Source organism: Nanorana parkeri, unplaced genomic scaffold (genome assembly GCF_000935625.1).
Source record: "Nanorana parkeri isolate BGI_ZX_2015 unplaced genomic scaffold, ASM93562v1 scaffold293, whole genome shotgun sequence".
Taxonomy (NCBI): domain Eukaryota; kingdom Metazoa; phylum Chordata; class Amphibia; order Anura; family Dicroglossidae; genus Nanorana; species Nanorana parkeri.
Genome location: NW_017306561.1, coordinates 283973 through 306837, shown reverse-complemented (window position 1 = coordinate 306837; position 22865 = coordinate 283973). Strand labels below are relative to the sequence as shown.

At 41.0% G+C, this 22865-nt stretch overlaps 1 protein-coding gene across 1 annotated transcript in view; it reads right to left on the bottom strand.

Annotated features, from left to right (window-relative positions):
* Positions 1 to 22865, bottom strand: part of LOC108787929 (transient receptor potential cation channel subfamily V member 1-like) — a 47044-nt gene that overhangs the window by 21179 nt on the left and 3000 nt on the right. The window contains exons 2-7 of the mRNA XM_018557628.1: positions 17745 to 17887; positions 15559 to 15711; positions 11531 to 11671; positions 9552 to 9850; positions 6238 to 6414; positions 1174 to 1332 (exon numbers count right to left, since the gene is read on the bottom strand). Of these exons, the coding sequence (XP_018413130.1) occupies positions 1174 to 1332; positions 6238 to 6414; positions 9552 to 9850; positions 11531 to 11671; positions 15559 to 15711; positions 17745 to 17887 (1072 nt within the window). The remainder of the gene's footprint in view (positions 1 to 1173; positions 1333 to 6237; positions 6415 to 9551; positions 9851 to 11530; positions 11672 to 15558; positions 15712 to 17744; positions 17888 to 22865) is intronic.

Genomic DNA, 22865 nt, shown 5'->3' with positions numbered 1-22865 from the left:
ATCTGAGGCACGGCTTAAATAGGAAGTTCAAGGGAGGAGCAAGGAGTTCAGCGCAGGGAATGGATTTTTATTGGCGCATACTGCCATCCAGCGCAGTGGATGGATTTTTATTTTCACTCGCAAATTGCGTATACTCATTGGTCAGTGCAGTCAAGTGACCGCGCTGACCAATGAAAAGCGATTCATTGGACAGGCCAAGTATAATCAATACGATTCATTGGACAGGACAAGTATATTCATGGATTGAGTTACAGTTCTTCATAATTATAAAGAAACTGACCTAAAATAATAATAATAAAAGTATCGGTATTGGTATTGGTATTGGCGAGTACCTGAGGAAAAGTACCGTATTTGTACTTGGTCTTGGAAAAATGGTATTGGTGCATCCCTACTAATAGCCATTTCTAAAAATATTTCCTTTGCATGACTGCGTATTCAAATTGAACTTAGATTTATCTTATTTACTAACATTTGCAAAGTGAAGCGCCTCTTCTCCCTCAGTAAATCAATCCTAATATTTCTGCAGTTACAACTTCTGAATTATTTATGTAAGTTTAAATGCACAGTTATTGTTTGCTATTTATTTGCTTGCATACATTTGATAACGTTGTCCTTTAAATCTTCCCTCCCAGTGGTAGACTCATAGTGGCACCAGCTTTCCAGATTATGGGCAGAGCCAAATTAATAAATAGGGGTTGCTTTGCACATGTGCAGTAGGATCTGAACACAGTTGGGTGCCAGTCATGGCTGCACAGTCATGATCTCCAGAGCAAGAATAGTTTCAGTATATAGCTTCCACTGAGGGGGTGGGGAAAAACATGGACACAGACTATTTTAAAATAATTGACAGAGGTTCTAATTAACCCTGCCACACGCTATCCAAAACTAAAAAAAAAAAGATGTTTAGGCTGGAGTGCATTAAGGGGCATTAGGTTCTGAATATGACATTAACCACTCACTGTAGGTGACTTTTCTTGGTGAATGTGTTTTAATACACAGTGAATTATTCAACAGCAATGTGATGAATTCACCGTTTTATAAATATGCCCCTAATTGATGTTTATAAATTGCCCCTAATTGTATGCCAAAAGTGAGGGCCCCCATATCTAGCAGAATGGTCACTCCTGCCTTAACTTTTCTCTTGGATGTGTAAAAAAATGACTTGATTCTTACCTGTCCTTCAAGTGGCCTGTTATAAGCTGTCACTGTGAATATGATTATGTACAACATATAGAACAAAAACTTCAGATAGAAAATCTTGCCAGCAAAAGAATCCCATTTTTCCTGCAGCAAACGGTTGATGGGTTCCAACACTATCATTTCATATCGATTCTGGAGAGAAAGATTAGGAATATCAATGGGTTGTAATGTTTTGCACAGGGAGCTCAGGGAAGACGGATGAAGGATTTATGGTAAGACCATATACAGATAAAAAGGGATATCTGTGACTGAGAATTAAACTTTAACTAAACTCAAGAACATAAATGTAATACACTGAAAAGTACTGGTCCTTAGATGTGCTGCCTAGTTTTCTCTTTTTCAGACTTTTTCCATTTCACCTGTTGATCCTGCCAGCAGCACACTTCCTGTTCCAGGGTGGCAATGCTTACTGTACTGCATCTATGATGAAGCAGCATTGTTACCCTAGAAAGGAAAATGTGTTAGGACAAGACAAGACCTCCCCCTCTTCTCATCTCCATACCATACTGGGGGTGTTCTCTAGTGAGCTACACAGGGCTGGTAGCATTGTTTGGATAACTCTGCACAGTGCACAGGACACAGGACAGCATTGGATTTCTGGCATGATCAATATGTTGTTTTTTTTATACATACTGCACAGATAAGATAGATAAAACTATTTAACTTATATATTTAACATACTAAAATGTAGCAAATAAGAGAAGTTTATTGTTAGGGCTTGTATTTGCTTTAAGAGTAATAAAACAAGAGGCAGAAAAGCTTTAAAGCTGCCATACAAGTGTCACGGGCAGTGGCTCCATATATAAGCGCTGAGATGGGGATTGATACATAGAGAGCCTGAGACCTCCTCCTGTGACCCACTAAATATACATTAAAGGAGAACTATGAGGTGAGTGCTTTTCAATCACCTCTTAGTTCTAGCCGACCTGTGACAATGAGACTGTCACAGGTCGGCTCAGTAGATCGGGAAGTAAGCGAACACATACCGGCGTTCGCTCACTTCTCCATCCTGTCACGGCTCTCTGCCGTGACAGGAGAGGGGCTGGATTCCCCCCTCCCCGCTCCGATCCTCCAGCGCTGACTGGCGGAACGGACGAGGGAGGGGACGGGTACAGCTGGCTCTGCCTCTAGATAGGCAGAGCCAGCTGTCACTCACGCAGCTGAGCGGATCCAGACATAATTGTCGGGATCCGCTTCAGCTGCAGCGTCTCAGTATACTGAGCTTAGGGTGACGGGAGGACGCTAGTTTGTGTCCTCCCGTTACCCTAAGGAGAACTATGGGGAAAAGCCCTAACCCCATAGTTCTCCTTTAACACAAGCTCAGTCTATGGAGCCGTTCTACATCCAAAACAACCTCTACAGTCCATAGACTGGTTCTCTTTGGTTCCCTTTACACAAACTTTAGTTATCTCTTGTCCAATTAACCCAGGCAGAGCCCATGAGTGTAGACTTCATCAGTTAGTTTACAAAAGTGGACGCCCAGCTTACCAACCCTGCTGCGAAAGATACCAATAAAAGATAATTTCTGCTGTTCAGTTCTCCTGTTCCCAGGGGTATTTCCTCTCAAAGGGGTATTTACAGTTCATGATACAGCATGGATTTTAGACCAGTGAGGGAAACCCAACGGCCTACTCTGTGAATCAAAATCTTCACCCCTTTCTCCTCCCTCTGTCAAACCCCTCCCTCCTTAAATCACCAAAAATGAGGGAGTGGTCCATAGCCTGTAGAATATATTGAGGCACCGGCACTCCAAATAGTGAATCAAATACGTCTGTTTATTGACGTACGAGCAGCATAGCGTGATGTACTCAATTCGACATTTCGGGGTCTCACAGGATCCCCTTCATCAGGCAGGACAAGACTTGAAGGCTTGAAGGGGATCCTGCCTTCGGCTGCTGTCGTGAAAATGTCCCGATACATAACACTGGTGCTTTAAGTTTTTAAATAGCTTCGCACTGCTAGTTCAGGATGTAATCAGTGACACAGGAGCTCTGTACCCGCAGCACTCCTGTGTCAGCTGTCACAAACTGAGCTGTACAGAAGATACAGCAAACATGCTGAATCTTCTGTATTGGAAGGCAGGCTCATAAAGAGAGCCTTTAATCTACAAATTATATCGCATAGGGGATTATTAGCCCCTGTGTGATATCAATAACGTTAAGTGAAAAAAAGTGATAAAAAACAAAATTAAATTAAAATTAAAAAAAGTGATAAAAAGGTAAAACAGATTTTTAAAAAAATAAAAAATACAAACATACAAAATAAATATAACAAAAATACAATTGATATAATCGTAAATAAAAAATACAAACTAATCAAATTAAAATTAAAAAAATAAAAATGGTGATAAAAAGGTTTCCACTGTATGCCATATTGTGGTAGTGGGGCAGCAGCACTCTCTAACACGCACAATGCACATGAAAGGGTAAGTTCACTTTCCTAAGTAATTAGGAAAAATTGAATTACCCACTTAAAGCTGGCCAACTCTCCCCCCCACCGCTATACTTACCTTTTGGCGAACGGTCCTTCCCCTCCGCCGGCGCGGGTGTGCTATCTGTAACCCATACTGCAGTCCAGTGCAGGCCTGTACCATGGATTTTAAACTTAACTCACAAATTGCGAGCACTCATGCTCATTGCAGTCAGGTGACCACGCTGACCAATGAAAAGCGCTTTTTAGCACGGTTAAATATGGTTTTGTTTCAAATTAAAATTATTTTTTGTATCAAGACAAGTATAATCATGGATTGAGATACAGTTCTTTATAATTATAAAGAACCGCCCTAAAATCATAATGTATTTTTTTAGAAAATATGTTGCATGTTTATTTAAGAACAAGTATCGGTAATTGGTTATCGGCAAGTACCTGAGGGAAAGTTCAGTACTTGTACTTAGTCTTAAAGAAATGGTATCAGGACATCCCTAGATTACATCCATTTTCTTTCACACGGGAATCGGCGGGCACATACAGATCCGTGCTGCGTGCGCGGCCGTATTGGGCAGCTCCAGGGAAGGACAGGTGCTGCGCGTGATTAGTACGCAGCCCCTGTCCTTCTCTATGGGACTACGTGGCCATGATATGATATGTCTAAAAAAAAAGAATGGTTTGCATTGCTGTACAGCAACCAAATAAATTCACATTTTCATCAAATTTCCATACTCCTCGGCATCAGTCATCTTCACATTTGCAGGTTTTATTCTGATTGGTTTGTACTTATTTCAGATGATGTAATAGCTCAAACCTACTTTTATAAGCAAATTACACATCATCTCAAATAACATTCTGGGCTGTGAGATCATTTGAATTTGATGCAATTATGCCATGAAGAGCAATATGGCAGAAACAGCTAAAAGAGGTCAACGGGTAACTCAACTTTCTTCAAAGGCTCCTAAGCAGCTTTAAGTGAGTCATAGACATTAGATGACAATTAGAAGTGAAGGCAACCACTAAGCAATATTTTTCCTTTTTTTTTTAAATCAAGCAGCTCGCGGTATACTGCGGCGTCTCAGTATACCGCGAGCTACAGCTCGCGGTATACAGAGCCTAGGGTGACGGGAGGACGCTAGTTTGTGTCCTCCCGTTACCCTAAGGAGAACTATGGGGAAAAGCCTTAACCCCATAGTTCTCCTTTAAGTGACTTTTTTGCTTGCTGGCTGGTGAGTGTGCTGGGAAACTTTATGCTGTTGTATTGTTTAAAGCCCTTCCATGTGCACTTTGCTTTAAAGCTGGTGATAAGTTGATGAGTGCGTTTGCCATTTGTTTTGCTTGATTGATTTGGTGCAGTGACGCATTGGGGGTCTCAGCTGCCGTTGTGATGTGCGGGGTCCCTTGTGTGTGCCTGTGCCTTTAAAGGGGGTTGGGCTGCCTCCTGGCAAACCCGCACTACAAAGAGGTGCCTTGACGAGGCAGTGCGGCTTTCACATATTCTGCAGAAGAAGTGTATCTAAAACCTCTGTTTTAAAACCTTAGCGGTTAGACAAGCTTTTTAGCATGCTGGCTGGTGAGTGTGCTGGGAAACTTTTTGCTGTTGTACTAGGGACCTGACTCTTCCTATAGTCAAATTACTAGCAAGTTCATAGGCACCTTGCAAGTCAATAATACAATTGTTCATGTAAAGGAAACTGCTGCAAGCATGTAAAATACTAAAATGTCTGTGCTTTTACCTGCAATTATTTAAGCTGGTAACAGGCCTCTTTAAAATAGCACTAAAAATGCCCAATCATAGTTAGTGAATATTTTAGTGTTGGAGGACATATTATAAAGACTTGCTGGTTCTTTTACTTATATGTGGAGTGGTGGAGGGGGTGGAATTAAGAATCGTTTATTTATTGAGTTCCTGTGTAGCCTTTGCATATATTTTATAATTATTGAAGGCCTCAAAAAAATTGTAGGTAGAGTTTAGTGGTTTATATCACTCACTTGTGTATTTTATTCTTTGGAACATCCAATTGTTCCCAAATGATACTACAATCTGTATCCCCTATCACTAGGACATGAGTTTGATTGGAAATATCCCTAACAAGGACACAAACAGTAATAAAAAACTTTCCCCACCATATACAAAACTAGCAGAAATAATTCCTCAGACTTAGCTATAACTGTTCAAAATCTACTAAAAACCTACAATATCAGATTTTCAGGCAGCCTGAGCACTACAACTAATGAAGAAAGAAGGGAGCAGGGTGACACCCTGAATGTCTTCCTTATGTCAGGAATAGCTAGCTGAAAAGATCCCACCCGGCTGATCATTAGTTCTTGCTATCTAAATTTGCCGCACTTGGTCGAGTAAGTCCTGTCCAAAGATTTACTGGCAACAATGAACCAGACAATTTACAAACCCTGCTAAATTCCACATATTCTTTTCCTTAGCAAAGTAGCGCAGGACATTTAGGACAATAGTTAATAGTGGCCAGACTCCGGCCAGTTGGGTGATATGAAACAAATCCAACACTTCTATATTTTCCAATATGCTCTACAGGGTTTCCCATCTGTATACTGCCACATTTAAATAGTCTGGGAACCATTTAATCCACTTACATTGGCGTTACTGTTGAATACAATCGTTTCCAGGACAGAGTCAGCTTCAAATGAGTCCACAGTTGACATGTCATATAGAGAAATGTGCACTGGGCCATATGTCCATTCCGTGAACTTCCGAGACAGATGTGTATAACCTGGCTCTGTAATCTCCCTCCGCAGTATGTGTTTGAACAACTGAAAGACAGACATCTGATAAGTTTCACATAAACAACAACATACATTCACGAGAACGGAGACTTCTACTAAACATTGTGTTTTGGAGGATGACTGCTCAACAAATGTGAGGATATTTCATACCTTTGTTCCCCGGTGCATGTGCAACCAAATGTTATTTTTAGTTTTGTGTACAATGAGGTGAGGTAAGAATCTCTGGCGGAATTTTAATGTTGCATATGTCCCCAAGCAGAAGAGTTCCTCGCTTTCTGTCATACTGGACAGGAAAACTGGATAGGAACTGAGGTTTGCAATGGGGACAGCAATAAAAACCTGATAAAAGGGTCTTTTCTTCCCTAGTCTGCTATGAAAAAGTGTTCTGAGTCTCTGATCCAAAACTTCCTGGGGCCCTAAATCCCTTGCAAGAACCTGACCAGGACTGTATTTACTAGAAGGTGCTTATGGTCAAAGGATAGTGGCATCAAAGCAAAATATTTTTACTTACTAGTAAAACGAGTAACACCAAGCAGTTCAATGCATACCACTTTCTTTAATCACACAATCTGGTTCTATTTTTGCAATTATACCAATAATGTATGCCAAAAGGACAGCATTATTTGCACGTCAAGGGCAGTTTAAACTCTAACTACAGCTCAAGGCCTACCCCTACAGGCTTTACCTCCCAACCCCCTCAGTGCAGATCATACACTATAATACTTACCTTTATCCCGCTTCGAATTCTTCATTGTGTGGTCTTCCCAGCTGCTACCAGCCTTTGTATCAGGGACGTGCGATCAGGGGAGGCAGGTGAGGCAGAGCCTCACCTAGTATTATGAAGCTGACAGCTTTTTCTCCATCCAGATCGGCTTGTTTCAGGTTACACAGCAGGTAAAGCCTCCAAACTGTGTAACCTGTCATGGACGGAGCGCTGTCTGTTAATTACAGGCAGCACTGCATCCAGCTTTTGACAGGTAGTTAGGTTACACAGCAGCGGGCTTCCCCACTGCTTGTGTAACTTAACTTGGTGAGGCAAGAGCTGTCACAGCCTCTACTCTGTGTTAGAAACGTGATCTGTGGATGGCTTGGACCAATGGCAAAGCGCCATTGGTCCCAGCTGTCCAATCAAAAAATGAAAAAAAAAAAAAACAGTGAGGACATCGATCTCGATGCCTCACCAGTGACGAGCAAATGATGGACAGGGAGGCCTGAAAACGAAAATAAATATTTTAGGCCAGCTTTTTCTTGCACGCAGTAGTCTTTAACACTCATAAACAACATGTTCCTATTGTCCTTCACTGAAACATTGGAGACACTGAGATATTCAGATTAGCTGGACATTACCTAAATGTCCTTTATTTTATCCTCAGACGTCTGACATGTTTTAGGAACTAATTTTGTTAAATTACCCTCTGAAACATCATTTTTTATGCTAATTGACCATTATTTTTCTACCACTATTAAAGAAACGTGAGACCAGTAACAACAGCAATGTCAAAGGCTTGAGGGAGATATGGCATGGGCAGCAAGGAAAGTTTTTTGAAAGTCAAACTCCAGGCAATGAGTAAATACACTGTTGTATTACATATATGGGAGTCATTTTAACTGCCACATGATTGTAATTCTGTACAGCCAGCCATGACAGATAGCACAGGCAGGTTGGTCATCCCGACCTTCCTCTACTGCTAAGAAATACAGCTTAGTTACCTCTTTTCCCCTTGGACAATACATAGTAAATGTACATTTAGTTGAAATGGGAAAAGAATATGAGTAGAGGGATAAACTGCAACAAATCAAAGGGGAAAAATATGCATTTGGGGTCTGCATTTTACAAGTTTTGTAAAAGGATCTCATGGCCATTGAAATTTGAATTGGGTGCTACAGGCTGGTGAAGGATTTAATTTGGATTTTTTTTTAATTACATGCTTTCACTATGACACCCTCATGGAGCCAATTATATTCATGACCTCAATTTAGGCAAACATTCCCCAGTTGCACACATGCAGGACTTGTACCTTAGAGCAGTGAATGCTACAGGGGACCTCTTTTGTTCCTGCCATTGCTTTAGAATTTGAATGGAAATAACTGCAAATGAGACACAAGCAGCAAAACAGGGAAGCGTAGAGCTTATTTCAGTATTAGTTGCCATTTCTGTCTACAGTTAAGGGGGAATCCTCTAACTTCCTGTCTGGGTGGTACTCTATTTCTCAGAATGTTATAATATCTTGCTGGACCAGGAAGTGAGGGAAAATCCCACCAACTGGGACAGTGAGAACAATAACAACTTTACCCTCCATTGCCATATGGAAAATAAATAAAAAAATATGTTTTGGCAGGAGTTGGCTTTTAAGCTGCTCAGAATTATTACAGATAATTCAAAGTATAAAGTGCTACCAGAAGAGTTGATGCATGATAATCAATTATTCTTGTTGTTTATTAGATAAATAACCACATGAAGCTGAGCAGTCGACCAAGCAGTCTAGCTTAAAGAGTTTCAAAAAACAAAAATTAATATATTGTAGTTAAGCAAGCCTTAAATGCTGTGGCTGCATTCCTTTTCTATTTTAAAGGCTTTGTTACTTTATTTTCACATGGTAATCTGTCCAGGAACACACTTCCTGTCTTATTGTAACTCCTTCCTATAAATGAGCAATGGAGCCACAAATGAATAAAAGCTGACCATTGTGAGTACCCTGTAAGTGTTAAATGGTTTGTTTTAATCCTCTACCTGCCACTTTGGCTTGATTGGTCTAATTCAGGAAGTTAAATATTTAAAAAACTTACTGGCCAGATCACCAGGTGAAAATGATGGAAAAATACATTTAAAAAACTAAGATTTGTTTAAGGGCTCATTTACATGGCCCATATGGCTACATGGTGACGCAAACCTGCACATCCATTTAGGCCCAGGTGCCTGCACTTGGATGCATCCTTTCTGCATCCAAGTGCCGGCACCCAGACCTGCATGGATGTGCAGGTTTAGGTTGGCATATAGCTATGTTCTTCCATAGGGAGGTACAGGAGACTGCAAACAATTACACACAGCACCTGTCCATCCCAAGAGCAGGCCTCAGCATGGGCAAGCACGTGATAAACTTTATTCCTTTTAATGAATGGCGCTGCTAATGTATACAGCTTACAAAGGTTTCTTTTCCACTTACCTCAATTTTACCAGTTTTTGCTGCCAGCTTTAGTGGTGTTAAACCTTCGCAGTTGGCAATTTCCTCCAGGCCCATCTCTGGATCAATTGTTATGGATTTCTTCAGAATGTCATCATACATTTCAGTGATTATCTTAGTGTTCTTCTCTGTGTTATCAGCCACATAAACCAGAGCATGCAGGACTGTGTTCCCATGACTATCTCCGGCTTTTAAGTCAGCCTTTTGATATGGATTGTTTAGGAGATAGTCGACAATATCAGGCTGGTTAGTGCAGGCAGCGAGAGAAAGGGGAAGTTCACCTGTAAATAGAATTATGTCACAGGCTTTACTCAAGGAACTCTGCAATCCACCAACTTACCTCCAGATGGGCATGTGTGTCTCCAAAGATGAAAGAAAAAGTAATTGCTGTAAACCGAAGGACAATTCTGGGATGTTGGAAGTTTTATCTCAAGCATATCAACTGCATCAGGGGAATGAGGATTCATAGGAATTCTTTAAACAGGCTGATGGACTATATGGCAGAAAACATACATGTATTGTCTCATCAGACTATATATGCTTTAGGTAAATGCTGTACTTAGTATTTTAAATGCATGAATCATTTTCTGTAATAAGGACCATGGAGCTTGCATTATCTTTCTGTTGCTGAAAACTTTTAACACCATCTTCGTTTACCTGTCTGATGATGCAGTGAAGGCTTCTCTGGTTCCAGCCTACTGTCAGAAAAGTAATTCTGTAACATCATTGCTAACAGGTCACATACAGTACCTTTTCATATTGAGTCACTCCCTTACTGGCATCCCAGCAAGACATGGATGCCTATTTATTCGCTGGCTAGGGCAGCAAGGCTAATTGGCTGCCTCCCTTTGGTGCTACAGGTGCTGGCATTGTGTCATCAAGCTCAGAATCTGCCACCTGACATTGCCCTAATGGTCCATTCACACCCAGGTGGTCTATTGTGGTTCCAGTGCACCAAATACCAAAAAATGGATGAGCACCATGTTATCTGATGTATTGCACTACAATGCACTGTAGTGTGTTATTGTGCACCATTGTGTGCTGCAGCACATGTGTATTAGAGTTGTGTTGCCTTAGTGTGTTGCCTTAGTGTGTTGCCTTAGTGTGTTGCCATTGAAAATAAATGGCACTGCAATATGCTAACTTGTGTTTGGTGGGTTGCCAATTAACCAAAACTCATAGGTGTAACTAGTTCCTAAGTGTGGCCATATACAGGAACATCTCTAACTAATAATTATATGCATTGAGACATCTGGACATCTGCACAGCCAGGACCTAATGTCACCCCCTCCCAGACAGCTTGTGCTACAAATCTAATGACTTGGTTGATTTTACAGCATTTTTCAGCCATGGTGGACTAACAAATGAAACCAGATGTAGATGAAGACTGAGCTCAATCCTGGCATTGGTACATAAAGTATGCATGCAGTTTTTCAGCCAAGCTGACAACTTTCCGCCAAGCAGACTGGACATCAAAATTGTGAAAGTAAAAGCAGTTTTTTCACAGTCTGTCTGGATATAATGATATTATGCCTCCTCTTCTGATTAGCTGGGACCATTCTGGGTGGGAGGAGGAATACAAAAAGCTACATTGAAAGTAGGCAAAGTGGGTTTTTACACAGAGTTTCAAATCCACTAACTCTGGATAGAGAGATGTGACAGAAGAAAGGAGGCGATAAAAAGCTTAAACAGTTGCCCTGCATAAGTACTATTAGATGGGATAGCAAGAGGAATGGCATGGGACACTTCAAGCTCCATACAGAGGCTGATTGTACTATGCATGTAATCTGAGCTTCAGTTATTGAGCTATGTAAACAACCCACTTTTTAATGGATCAACTATACTGTATACAGTATATAGTAAATAGTAAATATTATGAAGTATTTGAAAAAATATATATAATATACAGTATAATATTTTGTAGAGACCAATTGCTCAGGAACATGCTTGTGACATCTTACCAAAGTAAAAACTGACTCCTTTCTTCCTTCTCTGGAAAAACATGCCCTCTGCTTTGACACGGACATCAGCGTTGTGTTTTATTAGCAGCTGGACCAGTTGAAGGCTTCTCTTCTCAATTGCTATGTGGAGAGCTGTCTGTCCTGCAGTGGCACAGAAAAACAGTGAAATGTTTGATTAGCAAAAAAAAAAAGTTAAAGCTATCTTTAATTTTAATACCCAATAATGTGCAAGGAAAAACATTATTTTTCTTTTCACATGATTGGATAAATGGAGTGAGCACAGCATCACCTTATTTACTCATCAAAGTTAACATTCTCATTACAAAGTGTGAATCAGGCCCTAAGGAAATCTGTCATGACAAGAATTAATGGAGGCTTCTGAAAATGCTAGTTGCTTAATTGTCACTCTAAATCTCTGGCTTGATTCCCCCCAGCGTCTGTCAGTCAGTACTACTAAGCCCCAGCCCCCTCCTTACCTTTACGTCCAGTAGCTGTGCTCCACTGCTGCTGAGTTAAAGAAAGTTCAGTCAATGTAAAAAAAAAAAAAATCTTTCTGCACACACGTGCTCAGGAAGGTACCAAGTAATACAGTAAACTGAAATAAAATAATCTGGCTTGGATCCCAGACCTCCTCGGCAGCCTGGGCCCCTCACACAAGTACCGGCCATACCCCCCTGATGGCAGTCCTGGCCGGGGACTCGGATCGCGACCCCCCTGTTCACTTGCGGGACCACACATGGGGTCACGACCCACACTTTATGAAGCACTGCTCTAAACTAAAATGTGGAGGATCCTCAGGGGCACATGTGGAGGATCATCAGGGGCAGATGCGGAGGATCAGCAGGGCAGATGTGGGGAATTAGCGGGGCAGATGCGCAGGATCAGCAGGGCAGATGCGGAGGATCAGCAAGGGCAGATGTGGAGGATCAGTGGGGCAGATGTAGGGAATTAGCAGGGCAGATGTAGGGAATTAGCGGGGCAGATGTGGAGGATCATCAGGGGGAGATTTTGAGGATCATCAGGGGCAGATGAGGAGGATCAGAGGAGCAGATGTGGAGGATCAGGGGGGCAGATAGGAAGGATCAGCCGGCGCTGTATACAGGCAGACTCGCCTGCTGTGAGGTCCCCAGGAAATGCGGGACCTCAAGGCAGCTGAGTCTACCTAATAATTTAAAGAACCGAGCCACCTCTAATAGGTAAGGGGGGTACCGGGACTGAATCTCACTGGGCCCCTGCAGAGCCCCTAAAAATTGGCCACCGGGATATTATATTGTTTTCTAGACTTCGTGTAATTAAAGTTTAAAAGCTATTCTTCAGAGACATATTGATTTTTCATTAAAACTCTAAGGACATGACTTTCCATATTTTCAATTCAGACTGTCCTTCCTTCCTGGGATGGCTACTTTTGTGCCCATGGTCCCTGTGCATATTGTAAAGTAGTCACCGCTCCAAGCTCCGTCTTGCGATAGACTACAATCTCACATATTGTTTACTAATTTGTATTTGTATTGAAGTTATAGCCCACCACGGGAGTGAAATCTTTACAAATTAGTAAACTAAACATGAGATTGTAGTTCATCCCGTTAGCAAGCTTGCAGTGGTGGCTACTTTACAATGCACACAGGGACCATGGGGAAGAAAAGTAGCCACCCTCCAAAAGGAAGGACAGTGTCTATACAGAGGCTGTAGAGTAGCGGTTAGTGTACAGGCTTGCCATTGCTAAGGTCCCAGGTTCAAATCCAGGCCAGGTCAAGTAATATTTAAAGTTTTGTTTTTTTTCATAAACGAATTTCGGCCGAAACTAATTTAATTTCGGACCCGAAAAACGAAACTAAACAATTTTTTTTTGGTTTGTTTCAAAATGAAACTAAACTAAACTAATTTTTTTTTTTTTTCAAAACGATACTAAACTAAACAAATTTTTTGCTGGTGCACATGTCTAATAGACAAGACTTATGAGAGAATGTAGCTTCAGAAAATGGACTCCAAACAACTATATATACAAACAACTACATATTCTTTCACTGGGTTTGGTTGGTTTATGGGTGGTACAGAAAAAAACAACACAAAAAAGCGCCAGAAAGGACTGCTCAACCAGTACAAACCAATGTACACATGAATATAGTCAGAATCAAAGTCTGTTTAAAACTTGATGGATTAAATAAAAATTGGTGAATGAATAAAAAACACGTTTAAAAACACGTTTATAAAAAATGTCTGTAGGATTTTACAGGTTTATGGGTGGTGATCAATCAGGGGGTTTAAGATCTGAGGTTTTGAGGGTCATAAGTCTATGGGGAATCCAGGGTGATCATCATTGCAGGGGAGGGAGTCATCATTGCAGGGCAGGGCATGTGCACTCATCATTCCCAGGGAACCAGGGCTTATCTGTACAAAGAAATCTTACACGTTAGATTGCAATGTATATCTGTAAAATGTTTGTATCTTGTATAGCTGTTAGCAGTAGTGCCTGTGTGTGTGTGTGTAAAATAAACAAAAATAGTAAGTAATATTGGGCAGACACTAAATGAAATGGTTAAACACTAGGGTTGTCCCGATACTTGTATCGGTATCGGGCCCGATAGAGGGCATTTTCATGAGTACTCGTACTCGTGAAAATGCCCTAATACTGGCTCTTGTACTCCTCTATAGGTGGTTGCCATTCTCCATTGCTGTATAAACAATGATTATACAGCAATAGAGAACAGCAACTGGCTATAGAGGACTACAAATCTTAGCAATCTGTGATTGCTGGTTGCCATTCTCCATTGCTGAATAATTATGACTTGAGTTATAGTTCTTCATAATTATGAAACTGCCCTAAAATCATTAGTCTGTATTGTTTTGTTTGTCTCATGTCCTTATTAAATACTTTCTGTAGCATAAAATGATGGTTGAGACAAAAACCATGTCATATTAAATCATTCAAAACATTGTCATGTATAACATATAAAAGTCCTCTAGATTGTAGGCCAGGGGTAACAAATTGAATTCAAGGAGGTCCAGTGAATAACCTTTCCATTAGGCTGTATTCACACCAGCAGCTTCCCTGCAATGCACATACATACATACACGCGCATGCCTTACCCGCATGTCTTTATGTGTTGAATCAAATGGTGGGGGGCAGGGTTGATTTTTTTTTTTTACTTTATCACCTTTCTCTAATGTTTTATTTTATTATTTTTTATCACCTTTCTATTTTTTTTATTTTTATTGTGTGCCATGGTCCCCGGCCCCCTAGAGAAGTGGGGGACCCAAAAACACTAGTGGGGAGGTGCAGTGAAAAGAGGGCTCTCAATAGCAGGCTGCTATAAGTGATTTGGGTAGCTGTACTGTCCTAGCAGCAGGCTCTGCCTGAATCCAGTGGTCCTAGCAACCAATGGCTGAAGTGGAGGGAGGGCCTGTGCTGGGTTTTGGCTGGCAGCGGAAACACTGGCCTCAGAGGCCGGTATATCCACTGTCAGGCAGCCATAACCCAGTGCAGGTCAGTGATCGGTGAACCGCCACTTGGTCCGTGTCCTGACTGCGGTTTGCCACTTAGTGGCGGCTGTTGTAGGCTAAAATGGTAGAGCCCCCTATGTTTGTTTCTTTTTATTGCTACATTTTGCAATACAACTCTGTAGAAGTTTTTTGGTTTTTTTTACTAATTTGTATGATGCTATTTAGTGTACAAAAATAACAATAAGGCTTGCAAGCTTGTCAGTGCAATATGCAGATAGTGGATACTAAATCAAAAACAAATACGGATTTATTATGGTGGATGTACAAAGTATTAACTTTTTTGGGGGAGGGGGGTGGGGTGGGGTGAATTCTTATGCACACTCTAGATTTCTTGAGTTTTTTTGCCCAAATTATTGACTTTGTCACAATAAATCAAAGTTAATTCCAGGTTGTAATGCTGTTAAACAGGAAAAACACCAAGGGGCTGAATACTTATATACTGTATAAAAGAACCTAAGCATTTCTCTAGACAGCTATTCAGTTAAAAAAAAACATAATAGGCATTGAAAAACAATGTGTACATTTACCTTTGTAATATTCATGGGTATATGCTGCGTTAACCAGTTCCTTCGCTTTACCAGGCGTCTCATCAGCTTCCAGCAATATAGGAATTGTATCATTCATTCCATTTTTTAGATACCACATGGCCTTTAATAAACATGTCTTCCCTGTGTCAGGATCTGGACATTAAAAAGAAGACTGATTTATTTGTGTGTTTTACTTGGCATTCAAGCCAAAACTAACTTTTTACTCCTTTATAAAATAATCGAGACAGAGCACATGACAAATATACAGACTCAAAGAGCCTTACAGCTCAGTTACAAGAACACTCAGGTGAGAACACAGGATATGAACTCTCACAACCCATGAGATTTTGATGGCAACTAATCAAAATCTCAATTTCACACCTTCAGTATTAAACGTGAGCAGGAATGGGACAATCTGATTTGCTGCTATGGATAAGAACTGTTCTTTTGTCAAGCACAACTGATATGTAGAATAAAAGTCAATATGGTCGCAAGCAATCTTTGCTACATTACAATTAGGGATGTCCAGATACCAGTTCAGATACCAGTGCCGATACTTGGCATTTTCATGAGAATTATCAGGGTTGCAGCAGTTGCAGCTGGGACCGAGCTCTGGCACTTCACCACTGTCCTGAAATCATTAGTCTGTATTGTTTTAGAAAAACTGTCACATGACAATAAACAAAAATGTATCAGTACTTGTATCTGTGAGTACTTGGGCAAGTATCAGTACCTGTACTTGGAAAAATGGTATCGGTGCATCACTTATATATATTTACAAAAAAAACAAATGCATTAAAATGGGGATGTACAAATCCCAGGAGCTCCGTATGATCCATACAAATGACAGCTGCCTCTTAAAGTGACATTAAAGTCAAAAAAATGTTTTCCCTCCCGCCATGTTAATGTTAGCACTTACCTTAAATGATGTCTCTTATTCCGATCTTCTTCTTCTTTCCTGATGTTTTCATCTGTCCCTCCAGCGGTTAGGCGGCTCTCCCATCCAGCGCTGACTGCTCTGTCTCTCCGATCCAGAGATGTCTGCATGCGGGTGCACGCGTCCATACACTTACCTTGCGTCTCTGCTCGTCTCCCGGCAATCCGAACTGCGCATGCGCCTGCCCAAAAATGCTTTGCGGCCGCCCGAACAGTTTCGTTTTCTCGGGCAGGAGCGCGCAAAGAAAAAAAGGTAAGTTTAAGTTTAAACCGCTGTTTTAGCGTTTTGTTTTTTTTTAAAATGCTTGCCTATATCTACTGATTGATAGCAGTAGATATAGGCAAAAAAACGGGAGGGTTTAGAACCCCTTTAACTTTAGAATTTTTCCCTAGTCTAGTCCTGGAACTGGAAAACTATCTGTACATGTACTTGTACTGAGTACAGTCCTTGGTATCTGAACATCCATAATTACAATGTATGCCCAACATTCCAGTTATATCACCCATAGCAAAATACAATTCTTTGAGTGTATCTATAGCCTAAACCTTTTTTGTAATTTAGGATTAAGCAGGGGATAGTTAAACCCCCTGTATCCCAGAAATGCAACAGGAAGTAAGAGGACATCTCTCACAAGTAAGTGGAAATTCCATTAGACAGTTGTCATCAGAACAATCTGTTTTTAGATTTCCAGTCATCTTTTTTAGATTTCCAGTCATCTTTTTTAGATTTTCAGTCATCTTTTTTAGACTTCCAGTCATCTTTTTTAGATTTCCAGTCATCTCCCACTCTGGTGACAACTGTAAAAATGTGGATTTTACATAGCTTACTGTACTGGTGACTACAATCGACTACAGTGACCAATACATTGAGTATAGCTCATGCATGCTACTAAAAGACTGCATACAGAGGCGGGCGGACCTACCGGCAGTGCAGCCGGTGCGGCTGCCGCAAGGATTGGGGGGTCCGGGCAGCACGGCGCCTGTCCGTGTGCTCGGCTGCTTCTGTCAGCTCGCTTTTTTTTTCTTTCTTGTTAGTGGTTAGCATGCATGTCTCTGTTGACTACCTATTCTCTCTCTGTATCCTATAACCTCTAGTTAAACCTTAGTCTGGTTTCCCATATCCGAACCCTGTCTGACAACTGCTGAAACCAAGGCAAATCCCAAGGGCTGCATTCCAGAAATGTCTGCTGGTCTTGTACTGGCATTCCAATTGATCTGTAAATAGTCAGGAAAACTGTGAGAACACTTACCTTTATATTCCATGCTAGTAAGATGTTTCGGGATTATGCGCAAATAGTTTTTCAATCCAGCAAGGTCCTCGGTGTCATGGTTGACAACAGCTTCAAAGATTCTGTCTCTTATGTAAACATCTTTTCGATCAATGTCAGGGGGCCTTTGAATCAAAGAGCATGGAGTTACTGTAGAGTATTTAAACCCCAGAACAAAATTGTAATATTGCAGCTTACCAGTACTTAGATGTGGTTGCTGTATTAGTTTTTATATGTCTTTTTTTCATTATTTTTTACATGGTGATCCTGCCAGTAGCACTTCCTGTTCTAAGGTAACAGCTCCCAGTACTGTACTGTACTACATCTATGGAGGAGCAGCATCCCTCCCATCCTGGACTCCTCTCATATGTATAGTTTTCTTTATTTTTTTTTATACTTGCCTCTTGCAGGTTTGTCTTCACGTCAGTCATGACCTACTCCTACCACTCACCTACTCCTGTCATGGGGAAGGGACCATGACACCCTGCACTTATAAGATGTCCACAGTCTTCTAGGTTGAATGACACTGTGCAGAAGGGAATTACAGTGGGAGACACTGCCACATAGGAGGTAAGTTTTGCAGTAAGTTCTGCTTTTTTATTTTAAAATCAAATGGGAGATCTTTAAAAAAATAATTAACAAAGATAGATAGATAGACAGGCAGATAGATAGATAGATAGATAGATAGATAGATAGATAGATAGATAGAAAGATCGATAGATCATAATCATTTTATAGAAATGTAATATCACTGACATTTCGCAGTCATGGGATTTATGATTATCCCATTACTATATTATTTAGATGCTGAAAGCTAATGGCAGCCACATCCCCAGATATTAAATTATGTAATAATTATGTAAATAACATTAACATAATTATTAATATTAACATATAAAATAATGTTGTTGTGTACTTGGAATAATCATCAATGAACGTCAGTAGATATCTGTTCCCGTCTGATGCAGGAGTTTTAATTGATCCGCAAACACTGTGTATGAGCTCCATGGGGTGGGTGGTTTTTCTTTGAGTGAGCTGTGGAAGTGGGATATGTGTAGCTTTTGCTTCCATACAGCATTTGCCTGTTATGAGCATTTGGCAGGGCAGTACGGTTATATCTTTTGATAAGCCTCTCTTTATAATGTCTGTTGTGGCTTCTGGGTTTTGGTGCCCTAGTCATCTGTGTCATAGATGGATACATTTGTTGTGTGGATTATGAGTGGCTGTCTTGACTTGGTTGTCTGTGGTGATGCGTCTGTACAGGTATTCATCCAATTTTCCTTTTGCAAAGATTTGCTTATTATTTCGGATTGTAAATTTATCACCTCTGAATTGAACTGTGAGACCGTTGTTAGCAAGGGTTTTCACTGATAGAAGGCTTCCTTCTAGGTCTGGAACATACAGTAAATTTTTCATACGGATACTCTGCTTGTCCCCTGATGGTGTAATGCAGTTCAAGAATCCTTGACCTTCACCTCCTGCAATACTACTTTTCCCATTTGCTGGTAAAACGTTATCCTCTGCTGTAAAGAAGGTCTGTAAAGAAGGTCTCATCACTGGTCATGTGATTTGTTGTGTCTGAGTCAATACACCATCCGCGTGGTATATTGTTCTGAGTCACTTTAAAGGTAGCACTCCATGATGTTTCTGCAGTTTCCTTTGTGACTGCCTTAGCTGTTTCTCTTGTGGGTGTCTCTCGCTTTCCCTGCTCAGCTTTCCAGATTGAAGAGTTCTTTTTAAGGCGACCAGCACCTGAAAAAGAACTTGCAGCAAAAACACGCTCTGCTTTCTTTGTTTTGCTTTGAACTCTCATGCACCTTTAAGTGCTTTCTTGTTTTCTTTGTTGTGTATATTTTATTTCCTTCTGTTATATTTATGAATTCATTTTCCTTTGGTGTATTTTAGTGTTAGTGCCTGCTCAGGTCTGGTTTCTAGACTGTTAATAAGAGCATTGTATGACTCTGGAAGGCTGCATAGCAGTAATGCCACCACGTGGTTATCTTTAATTTCCTCTCCAATTGCACATAGTTGTTCTATGATTTGCAGCATGGTATCCACATGTTCACACCTGGCCTTTCTAGCCTCATCTTATGTAGTTTGCATAGCAGATATAGTTTGCTGTTTAAGTTTGAATGCTCATGCAGTTTCTGTAATGCTGTCCACATACCTTTAGCTGTATTTTCTTTTCTTATGTGGATAAGCTGGTCGTCTTCCACTAGCAGACTTATAATTGCTTTTGATTGCCTGTTCTTCTTGTCCCATTGCTCCCTGGGTCCATTACTGGGTCTGTCTGTACTCAGTACTTGCCACAAGTCATCTTTGCTTAGCAGCATTTCAAGCTTGAACTTCCATAGCTGGTAGTTGCAATTGTTGAGCTTTGCAATTGCAAACTACATATCTGAACTGCTCACCATCTTTCAGCAGCTTGGATGCAGCACGTGTTGGCTTTCAGTGTTCTGCCTGGGTCCATAACCTGTTGGTTATGTATTTATATGAAGTACTGAGATCTTGAGGAATGCTGAATTAAGTCTTACTTGCTTAGAAGAACGTTGCATACATACATACATACATACATACAGCATCAACAGGAAACATAAATATCATCGACAAAAGCATGCATATAAAAAAAACTAGCATTGACTAGCTTTGCACCACAGTGCCATCTAGTGCTCAAAAGACAATATTACATCTCTTAATGTCAGTAATACAAATCAGTATATATCCGCATAGGCTGTTGTATTTCCAAACAACTTGCAGATTTTTTTTTATTTGGGAAAGATAATGAAAAATGTATTGAAAAAAGGTTTTAATCCTGAAGTACATAAATGGCAAATGAGATGTCCAAGTTAGCAACTACTCTTAGATCTTGAGGTCAAGACAGTGGCAAAGTGGGTATAAGATTCTCGACTGTCATATTTGACGTAGCTATAAAGATCACAGACCTCTGCATTGAATCCAGATAAGGGATACATCATTCCTTGAAGTGCACCTAAAATAACAGACTGAAGGAAATTGACTGACTCCCTACATATGTCAGTAAGACACATGTATCAGTAGCCAAGCTTATTTAAAACTGAACTCTGAGCACAAAAAAAATCATTTAAATATATTCCTCAATAGCCAAAAGGGTATAAATCCACTTTCTGTGCACCACATGCCTTTGCAAAACCAGTTTCTAGGTTTTTAAAGCAGAAGTGACATCATCATTATGCTCCACATAGCATGTGCAGAGAGCAGAGCTGTTGGGGGACCCAACACACCCACCCACTACAGACTGCGTGACGAAAACTATAATAGCGGGTGGATAGAAGACCAACCACCCTTCACAAGGAAAGAGAGCAGCAGTGACTGGTCTTTATTACAGGAAGCTCCTGCACAAAGGCAAGGTTTCATGCTGTATTACTGCACAGATCTAAGAGATACACAAAGCACACCAAGAGTCAGGTACAAATGCACATGCCTCTTGTATTTAGAAAATATTTGCTTACCTCGAAGTTCAGCTCACGACTCTTTTTGCAGATATAATATACAGGAAATGTCATAGGCATGTAATACATTGGGTGTGTACAGATTATAACATATCCTCTGCACTGAGTTACCTGTGTGGACATAAATGTTGGGGTATGTTTAATTCTGACAATCATTAGAACTGATGAAACAGCTTGGATAAGCTGCAAAACATCTTAAATTGACACTAAACTCAGGAGTTATATCTTAAAAATACATTCAAGTACCTTAACTATTAACAAAAATGTATCTTACATGTATATCACTCGTCTGTAGATCCTCAAATCATCTCTGAATTAGTGCGGACACTGTCCTTCCTTCCTTCTGGAGGGTGGCTACTTTTGTTTCCCCATGGTCCCTGTGTGTGTTGTTAAGTAGTCACCACTCCAAGATAACTCCTGTGATGAACTACAATCTCATGTTTAGTTTACTAATTTGTATTGAGATTGCAGTGAAAGGACCTGATAGAGAACTTCAGGTCCCCCTCTGCTGATTGACAGCAGCAGTGGGCGGGTGCAATAGCTAGTTTGCTATTGGCTATTGCAAAGTGAAATAGCCAATAGGAATCTAGCTATGCATTCCTATGCTAGTTTTTTTTTCTTTCTGACTGATGGCGGCCGGCAGCTCCAATGTCGGGAAAAAAACCCAAAAACAGAGCAGGGAAAGGTTTACTCTGCTCAATCGAGCAAAGTAAACCTTTCCGGGAGAAAGTGTTTTTTTCCCGGGCGTCCGGGAGCCGTGATCTAATAGCGGGAGACTCCCGGAGGATCCGGGAGAGTTGGGATGCCTGAAATCATCTCGGAATTGGTGCTGACACTGTCCTTCCTTCTGGAGGGTGGCTACTTTTGTTCCCCATGGTCGGTCCCTGTGTGTGTTGTAACGTAGCCACTACTCCAAGCTCGCTCCAGTGATGGACTACAATCTCACTGTTAGTTCACTCATTTGTATTGAAATTGTAGTCCATCACGGGAGCGACCTTGGAGTGGTGGCTGCGTTACAACACACACAGGGACCATGGGGAGCAAAAGTAGCCCTCCTCCAGAAGGAAGGACAGTGCCAGCACCAATTCAGAGATGGTTTGAGGATCTACAGTCGAGTGATACACAAATAAGATACATTTTTGCTAATAGTTAAGGTACTTGCAGGCCCGGCGTAAGTGAACAAGCGGGTCAAACAGCCACTTGAGGGCGCCGGTGTGGGGTCGGACAAACGGTGCCACTATCCCTGCAGACAAGCAGGCTGAGGTAAAAAAGTACAGTGGTATGTTTCTTCGGCCGGTGTGATGTCCACCCCACCCCCTTTTCTGTGCTGCGATGACTGTGAAGTAGCTGAGGCTGGTCTGCTAGCTGTGATGCCTCTCATGAGCAGTGTGTGAAGAAGCTCCCAGTAAGTCCTCCCGCTCGTTCTATGGATGTGAGATGTTGTTTGTGTAGTGTCAGAGTATTTCTTCTCATGTTTCCGTGTTTGTGTGTGTGTGTGTGGGGGGGCTGTAGAAAGAGAGAGTGAGTGAGCGAGTGAGTGTGTGTTTGTATGTCAGTATGCTGCTCTACAGTGCTACATAGCATTTATACATCGTGTTTATACAACTATACTACT